General features: G+C 41.2%; 1 protein-coding gene across 2 annotated transcripts; it reads right to left on the reverse strand.

The window, feature by feature from the left end:
* Nucleotides 1-4,562: 4,562 nt before the first annotated feature.
* LOC147626893 (abscisic acid 8'-hydroxylase 1-like) lies at nt 4,563-8,446 on the reverse strand. Of its 2 annotated transcripts, none has more exons than XM_086815436.1 (9): nt 7,655-8,446; nt 7,083-7,401; nt 6,822-6,971; nt 6,254-6,502; nt 5,858-5,947; nt 5,523-5,601; nt 5,328-5,434; nt 5,095-5,213; nt 4,563-4,989 (listed from the first exon to the last, which is right to left on the reverse strand). In XM_086815436.1, the coding sequence occupies exons 1-9, from the start codon at nt 7,837-7,839 to the stop codon at nt 4,899-4,901; spliced, it is 1,389 nt and encodes a 462-aa protein (XP_086671562.1). In that variant the 5' UTR covers nt 7,840-8,446; the 3' UTR covers nt 4,563-4,898. The 2 variants fall into 2 exon arrangements, with proteins under 2 accessions (XP_086671562.1, XP_086671563.1); XM_086815437.1 differs by having other exon boundaries at nt 8,287-8,419.
* Between the last annotated feature and the right edge of the window lie 934 nt (nt 8,447-9,380).

The following is a 9,380-nucleotide window of genomic DNA, read 5'->3' on the forward strand; positions in this document are numbered from 1 at the left end:
GTGTGGATAATGTGGATTGATGTGGATGGATATATGGATGATGTGGATTGATGTGTGGATGATGCAATTGGATGTGGGAACGATGTGATGTGATAGGGATCGATGAAGAAAAAAAATTATGGGAAGATGAGAAAAGATGGGGACTAATGTGAAAAGATGTGGAGTGATGAGAAAAGATGGAAATATTGTTGGAACTGTATTTGTATGTGAAATCTGTCTTTAAATGACTGTTTTATGTCAAGAATGCTAGGGAAGCATTTTGACCATCTTGTGAATGAGGTCGTGGAGACCTATCTGTTAAAGTTGCAACTGCTGACGGAGAGTCAATGGAGGACGTCTCACGTAGCAAGGTCGGCCAAGGTCTTGACCAGCCTTGGTTTGATTTAAATGGTGAGCTTCCGGTACGGTAGATGAGGGACCAAGGAAGCGGCCTATGAGTGAAGTGCTAGGTCACCTGCGAGAGCGAAGGATCCTAGAGGGTGCTGACCATACGGTGCTTGGGCTCTGGGTCGTCGACGATACCCACACATGCACCGTGGAAGATATTGGAACAAGGAGTAAGAGTTGTTTTCTGAACTTGAGCATGGATCTGGTTGATTCTCAACGGATGAGTCCATGGCTCTTTTATATGGATCTGTTGGTTGATCTTGCTGATCTTCAACGGAGATTCCATTTTGATATGTGAATATATTGCCGGTTGCTATGAGCTAGGAACTATCGAAAAGGCCCCTGATGAGTGGACAAGTGGTGAGCGTTCTGGTTTGCCAAAATGATGCCATATTAGGTACACCAATGAAGGAATGATTGGAAATAAGAATTTAACCAAAGATTTTGAGGATTATGATTAGTGACACCATGGTTTCATTAAATGATTGAAAATAAGGATTTAACCAAAGATTTTGAGGATTATGATTAGTGACACCATGGTTTCATTAAATGATTGTTTTTAAAGATAGCTGATTCTGTGAAAAAGGTAATTTCATATTGGGTGTGTAAGTGGTGTGTCTAGTTTAAGTTTGCATGAATATCCGGCTAGGGGGCCTGGGAACTCTTTTCCTTGGTACCCGGGACAAAACCTAACCAAATTGGATCCCATCACTACAGTTGTTGGGCGGTTGGCTAACCCATGGGACTGGATGGGGTTAGGCTGGATTGATGGATCCCTAAATTGAGACTCAATTCTGTTATGGTACGATAGATGAAGTAAATCCCGGACAAAAATTGTTCTATGGAAAAGAATCAACGGCTGTGCCTCTCAATGAGGAAAAAAGCGTTGGTCTCTATGATCCAAGTGCAATCCAAGGGTTTTTCCACGAGTATGCGATCAAATTTTTGTCGATTTTTTGCTGAAATGCTATAGGGGGTAGCATGTTGATGCATTGTATGCGCGTGGGACCCTCTTCGTCTCTCAATTCTGAATTTTCTTCTATTTTCCTCTCGCGTGTATAAACACCTCTTAAAAAAGGATTTTTTTTATTAATATTAATCATAATTATGAGTTAATTGTGATTAACAAGATTAATTAAAAAATTAATCAAATGTTAATCCTCCCCTCTGATTACAGAGGAGGGGGTGGAGAGGTGCCATGGAAATGGAGTGAAGGAGAGAGGAGAGTGGAGAGGGAAGGAGAGGGAAGAGAGAGAACCCTCTCTCTCATTTCTGCGCACAAGCAAAAATGACTCTCAACATCATTATCTTTGGGATTTCCCAAAGCTTCAACTGGTTTGGCAGAGGATCCTATGCATTTTCACTACTATGGATCAGGCCCCTACCCGTTGTATTGTTACATGGGGGCATAGTTGCTTGGTCCACAAAGGCTGTGATCATCATGCCATATGAGGAGGAAGGTGGGGGACTGGCCCTTTAGGTCTCTCACCTTCGTATTTTTTGTTGCAATGCAAGTTCTAGCTCCTCCTATAAGTCGATGAACTCTAGTTCTGGCCAAAGATGGGAGATTTATAGTAGTATAGCTGCATGGCATATATGGGGGTCTCGATGCTGCAAAGCCATCGAAGGCACCCTTACACCGCCTAGAAGAGTCTATTTGGAGCATCTAGCTCGATATCAATCATACCCTCCATGGTAAGTGGGGGTAGCTTCAGAGGGTGGCAGCTCTCGTACCGCATGTAGAAGTGCCATGAGGCCTTCTCGAGGATCTAGAAGTATGGCCTAGTACCCAACTCATAATATCTCTTTTCATTTCTTTGTTCTAGTTTAGAGTGAGGCCTTAATATCTATGTAATGTATATAGTCCAAGAGGTTATATATTGCCTCTATGGATGACAATCTCTCTCTCTCTCTCTCTCTCTCTCTCTCTCTCTCTCTCTCTCTCTCTCTCTCTCTCTCTCTCAACAAGTTCACACATGCACACTTTTGTACACATTATGCATGCATGCATATGTATGTGCACATGGGACACACACACACACACACATGCTTGCATACATATGTGCACATGGAACACACACATATGCATGCATATCTATGCGCACATGGGACACACACATATGCATGCATATGTATGTGCACATGGGACACACACACACATGCATGCATACGGGACATACACACATAGACATGGGACACACACCCACACACCCACACATGCATGCAATGAAGAGCCACACATAACTATTAGTAACACTCACCAAATTTTCTAGCACGCACTTAGCACATCTAAAATTTTTTTTCTTTTCAAACATGAGAAGATTCTTTTTCCAAATCATATCTACCCATTTGCTTATCATGATTTTTGAAAAATTTTCAGGCATTATAAGCACACATATTTTTTCAAGGCACTACAATCACATGGAGTTACATTGATTCGATGTCCACAATGTAAGATATTTACAATAAGCACACATAATTTTTCAAAGCACTGTAAGCACACATAATTTTTCAAGGCACTATAAGCACATGGAAATGCATTGATTTGATGTGCACAGTGTAAGATATTTTTATTAGAATTTTTTGAAAGAGTCAAAACATTTTTTGGTCAAAAGCTATTATAGTTGAGAAAGTCAAAGCTCAATAGTCAAGACCCAAATTATCATAATGTAAAATTTATGGCAAATATTCATGATAATAAGTGAGTCCATGTAAGACATCTCCAACATGTAGAGATCAAACAAAAGCAAACTCAGCGTCAAAAGTTGCATAGATAATTATTAATATTGTTGGAAATTTTGATAAATTTGAAAGGTAATAGCTCTTCTTGCCTTAGTAAGCTTCTTGTTAATGTGCGTTTTAAAAAACTCTTCTTTTATAATGCCCTTGTTACTTAAATTGATCTTGTTAAAACTCAAAAAGTGATTTTGTATTTTAAATTTTAACTCCATCTATTATGCATCCAAGCTCAATTGAACCTATGTTGGAGTTTGGATCATCCTATTCATTCTTAGCTCTCTCTCTCTCTCTCTCTCTCTCTCTCTCTCTCTCTCTCTCTCTCTCTCTCTCTCTCGCACAGGTGGCTAACTTAAAGAAAGTGGGAGGTAATGAATGAAGGTCAAGGGATGCCAACAAAGAAGAGTGGAAAGGTAATTAATGGAGGTCAAGCGCTATGAAGAGAAAAAGGGTGGGTAGGTAGAGTGATGGATACAAGATTTGAGATAGAGGGAGAAGAGATGAGAGATAGGTCAAGAGGAAAAGGGGAAGCTAGATTGGGAGAAGGGCCTATCAAGGGAGGTAAGCCAATGTAATCACACGTGGTGCGATTTACTTCCCTTGTATATTGCAAAGAGTGGTGGAACTTAATTTGTGGTAGTTGATCTATAAAGCAACAAAATTTTAAGATACATTGTTTGTTTCACTTATGTCACCCAAGAGTTTCATGTGTGAGCATTTTATATCTTTTAAACTATAGTCAATTTCTTATTCTCCTTTCTAAAATAGCGTCCTCTTTTGACACATGTAACATATAGCACATCATTGTAATATGTTATTATAAAGTCAATCAACATTGAGAGTTCCCTTGGCCAACAGTCATACTCTCATACTATCCATATTCCAGCCACTTGTATATGATAAAAATAGTTTTTTCTTGGATTTAAAGCTATACACAGATTATTGGTTACACAATCTCAAGTTGCAATATGAGGTGTCCTCTAGATAGATTTGTTGGATGCATGAATTTGGGGGTTGATTGCATAGATTCAAGTTGCAACTTGTGCTAATGTCCATAGATTGTCAACAAATGATGTCAAATGGATATGAATGAATGACAACGAAGTTTAATAAAGATACATTATTCATTGGTTATCATAAAAATGACGAATAAAAAAGTCATGATGGAAGAGACCTATTTCAAAGCATGGAAAATTTCCATCGACACAAAAAATTGGGACGTATCACATGAGAGAGACTGAGGCAAGTTGAACTTAACAATACTCATGTAGGTCAACCTCTCAATGTGTCTATTCACTATCCTATGTGCTTTCAAAAATATGGGAAAGGGCACAATGTTTCAAAAAAATCCTAAGTTGTTACATCGCAATTTCAATATGGGAAAGGGTGCAATGTGCCAAAGAAAAGAGACACACTGTGTAAATTTAAAGTAAGGGCACATGTAGTTTAATGTGCACATCATGAAACGATTTTTCTATATATTTGTAAAAAATATTACACATGAAACTAAAGTCTTCTACCCATGACGGGGAGTGCTCATACAACCATTGTGGCTTTTGAGCTATGAACCATTTATCAAATGGGATAGAACGGGAGATTGTTCTCCATATTCCATCAAAGAATGATAATATACATACAACTGTAGAGGCCAATGGAAATATAGCAATACTCTAAACATCATATACTTCTCTCTCCTCATTAACTACTTGTGGTGTCTAATGAATCACTTTGAAGTTGTGTGAAGCTTTTCTCTACAATCTCATGCAGCATGCCGTTCACTTTCGCACAACTCTTATGGGTAAACCTTCTTGTGGAACTTGAAAAGGACTATATTGAATACCGGTTTTTGACTCGTCCAACTCCCACCTACAAGTTTACATCAACATTCTTAGGTTAAAGTTTACTAGCAAACCATTAAAAGGATAATACACTAAAACATGGTTTAAACATAATCAAGTAACAAGAGTTTACCTAAACTTGGTGGTGAGATGATGAATGAAAACAAGCATTTCCAGCTTAGCTAGCTCACTACCGGGACAAGAATGTACACCATTTCCAAAAGGCAAGAATGTATTTGGCTTTGGAGGAACCTATTAAAAAAAGTTTGCCCATTTGTTTAACTTCACTTTAAATGCCATAATTTCAATATGTCATAAGCCCAAGGTTAAGGTAAGATGGAATTAAAGTTGAAATCCAAATTATACCTCAAATCTTGAAGGATCAAACTTTTGAGGTTCTGGGAAGAACTCTGGACTATGGTGGATGTTTCTAAAAAGAGGCAATACTTTCCATCCTTTCGGGATTATATAACCTATAAAATTAACAAAGGTCAAGTCGATTGAATCATGAAGACTTAAAGAAATAGAAGATAGAGCTACCTGTATTTGTATCTTAATTACCTTTGTATTCTACATCTTCCACAGCTTCACGAAAGGTGAATGAAAGAATGGTTGCAACTCTAAGGGTCTCTTGGATGACCTGTACCACATACAAAAACCTTAGTAGGCACACATATTCACTGAGAAATAAAGAACTACTCTTACACCTAGATTGTAAGTCCATTTCTAGACACACATGATTTTGTATTCTTATTTAATATACTTATGTGAATTTTACAACTTTTTCAAATAGTTTTAGGCCTAAGAACCTTGAGAAAAAATTGGAGGCAATATATTATTATTCAATTTTGAAGTGAAAAGCTCGATCTCTAGGGGGTAATGGAATTTAGACTTACCCTTGATGTCAAACGCATATTCTTGGTGTCTTGCCATGTTAACTTGTGGCTGTGATGAAGTTTGCTTTGCCTGATGCTCTCTTGCTCAGCCTGGTGGTGAAATGAAAATACGATAATAGATCATAAGAAGAGGAATTTATTTAAAAAAACGGGGATGTTTTGAAAAAAGAGTGGTGCACAGAGATGGTAAAGAGGATGCCAGAGAGTAACAAATTTTTTCATAATAATTTGTAAGATCTTAGGTGAAAAAGAAGAGAGAACAAATGGGATAAAGGATGGTATGAAGGCAAATTATGTGGAGGGTGTGAGGGGAGGTAAGGGATAAGAACTCATAAGGTTAGAGGGAGGTGAGAGGAGAGAGGAGAGAGGAGAGAGAGGAGGGAGAGAGGAGCGTACGATGACGGAGTCCAGGAGGGCAGGGCTGCTCTTGAGGAACTTTATGAGCCATGTGAGTACGCTTGCTGTGGTGTCACGGGACGCAAAGATGACCCCTATTATGTTGTCCACGATCTGCTGCTCGCTTAAACCCACGTGGCTCTGGTCTCTGTACGCCAGCAGCGTCCCCAAAAAATCAGAGCACACCGCCCCCTTCTCCCTCCTTTCCTTTATCACCCCTTTTATTATCTTGCTCAGGTGCCTCCTTGCCTACACACACACACACACACACACAACCAAATCCCCATTAATTAGTGCTAATTAATCACTTCATGCTAGGGCTACCCCTAGCTCCATCAACACACATACATACTCCCACATGCTAAACCATATACCATACCATCCCTTATCATCATGCATCACACACATACATATGTCATTTCGCTATCACATCTATGCTATCCTTGCCTCAATTGGATTAAGCATACCCACTACATCCAAAATTACAGCATTTGCACTTTTCCTAGCCATCCACCTTGTCATGCTGCTTTGCCCTCTGCATCAGAGCCAATGTAGCAATCAACCTTACCTTCATTGCCTTGTTGTACTTGGTCCCCGGTACATCTATTGGCATAGAGTTGTATCCCTGCTCCAACGTTGTGTAGGCCCTATTCAAGTCTTCCATGTCCAAGCCTTTTTGACAGCCAAAAATCTTGAGGATTCCGACCTTGAAAGCAAACTGCACAAGCGCAATCAAAAGAGCATATACAATTGTGCTTTTTTTATATAAAAAAAACTGTTAAGAGATGACTAATAAGAGATTACTGTTAAGATTAATGATGAGAATTACCTTCTTCATTTCCATGAAAGTGTTGATTTTTCGGCCTTCCCAACAATTGAGAGTTGCGAGGGAGAGCTCCTCTATGTCTGGGACCATGCCCCGGATGGCCTCTGGTAGAAATGAGCTCAAAACAAGCCTTCTCAGCTTAGCATGGTAAGCTCCCTCGTGGAAGAAAAGGGCTTGGGGGCCTATCATTCCCTGCTTGCTGGCTGGGAAAGTGGGCTTGAACAGGTGAGCTTGTGAGACAAGAACAAATCTAGCGGCCTCGGGGCTTGCAATCATCACGCAAGGGCACCCAAGTATGTGTGTTTTGAAGACCTCCCCATACCTGGTATATCATCATGGACAACATCTCAGTCAATGTAAAGCGATAATCATACCCAATTATTAAGTTTACTAATGAGGGTTAAGAGGAGATTGGATCTAGCCAAGAGTGTAATCTTCCTCTATAGAGTGTGCCTACCAATTCTTGCAAGGACAAGGGCAGCACTATGATTAGAATCGAATTAATGCAAGGTAGCCATATATTGATTGGCATAAGAGAGCAGAAGTGGCGCGTGTGTGTGTGTGAGTGTGTGTACCTTCTCTGCTTGGATGCGAAGAAAGAATTGGGATTTTGCGAGTAGAGTTGGAGAGTCTCTCCGATGTAAGGCCAACCCATGGAGCCAGGGGGCAGCTTCTTCTGCCATTCTATGAACCGGTGCTGCAGAATGCGGGCGATCAAGCAGCTAAAAGCAAGTGCGAAGCTGATCAAGAGCAGCGACATTCTCGAATGGATGGGGAGGCTACGAGAGAGAGCAGGGCCACGACACTGCGACGAGGAGCTGAGGGCTGGCAAGTTGAGGCAGGTGGGTGGGCGGAGGAGGCAAAATGCAAGTGCTGCGGCGATGAGCAAGCAAAGGGATATGGGCGGGTGGGGGTGTGCGTGTGTGAGAGAGAGAGAGAGAGAGAGAGAGAGAGAGAGAGAGATGTCTACGTGTGCCAACTCAATCTAGATGGCTCCGATGGGGGGTGTGCAGAGAAGACGCAGCGCAGAGAACATGCAGCAAGATAGGCAATTAGGAAGGGAGACGGGGTGCATTATAAGGAAGGAAGAGGAGGAGAGTGGGGGCTCCTGCACAGCGCCTTCCCTTGCCCTTTTGCATCTGACTTGGCTGCGTCATCTGCAAGAATTTTTTTATAAAAAAAAGGTGTCACGAATCTATATCTTTACCTACAGGCGGCGCATCCGGCTGCCAGACGATCTCGAGCTCCGATTTAAGGCCGTTTTTAGCAAGCGCACTCTGCGGCCCTGGTAGGGTTCTCTCTTAACCCCACCGCCGCCACCACCACCACCCCATCCACGCGGCGCACCGCCTCAAAAGTGTTTGCCCACTTCGCTTCCATTTACACCATATAAAAACCCCCCAATGTACACACCAAAGTACCTCTCGTGTACACCTCTATCTCTATATTATATCACGTAAAGGTTTTAGTTTCACAAAGCTTCCACGTGGCATACATTTGGGGATCAAGAGAAGAAGTAGAATTTGAATTTGGAGGTTTGAAGAGACTTTCAAAGAATTTGAATTTGGAGGTTTGAAGAGACTTTCAAAGAATGGGTCACCCGACGACTACTGAGCATATGTGTCGTCTTCACAAAGTCCACACTTTCCAATCCCGACCAATGGGCATATGTGTGGTCTTCACACACTCCACACTTTCGAATCCCCCCCCCCTTTTTGATTGGATTGCCATCTTCGATCCTTGCCATTTCTCCCCCCTTGCATATGTGGTACATCACGAACACCCTCTTCCCACACACCACCTAATCTCGGCCATCGTAGTTTAGCCCAGTTAGCCATACTTTTCTCTTGATCTTGCAATCGAGCTTTCTCTCTCTTGAAGCTTCAGCTCCTATTCGGTCACCTTCTCCAAATTGGTAGCCTGTTAACAACTATTTGCAATGTATAATGACGATTAAACTAGGCCATCATCTTTTCTAGCTCTGCCACTTTTGGCACAATTATGGAACATCTACAGAAACCAAGGCTAGTGATATTCGAGTCGGATTGAAGGGAGGCAATATGGGAATGATGAAAATTTTACGAAAAGTCCCAGTTAGGCCTAGTTTACTACTGCGTGGGAATACGATGGGAAGGTAATTCCATCTCCTCGTGCTTGATTCCTGTTGAAGCTTCAACTCCTATCCAGACACCTTTTCCAAATTGGTAGGCTATTTTTTTGGGTGAAACTCACTATTACAAAGACTTTGCACTGTTTAATGATGACGGTTAAATTGGGCCATCATCTTTGCTAGCTATGCCA

The sequence above is a fragment of the Cibotium barometz genome, chromosome 21, assembly GCF_041138505.1.
Source record: "Cibotium barometz isolate CiBa-2024 chromosome 21, ASM4113850v1, whole genome shotgun sequence".
Taxonomy (NCBI): Eukaryota; Viridiplantae; Streptophyta; class Polypodiopsida; order Cyatheales; family Cibotiaceae; genus Cibotium; species Cibotium barometz.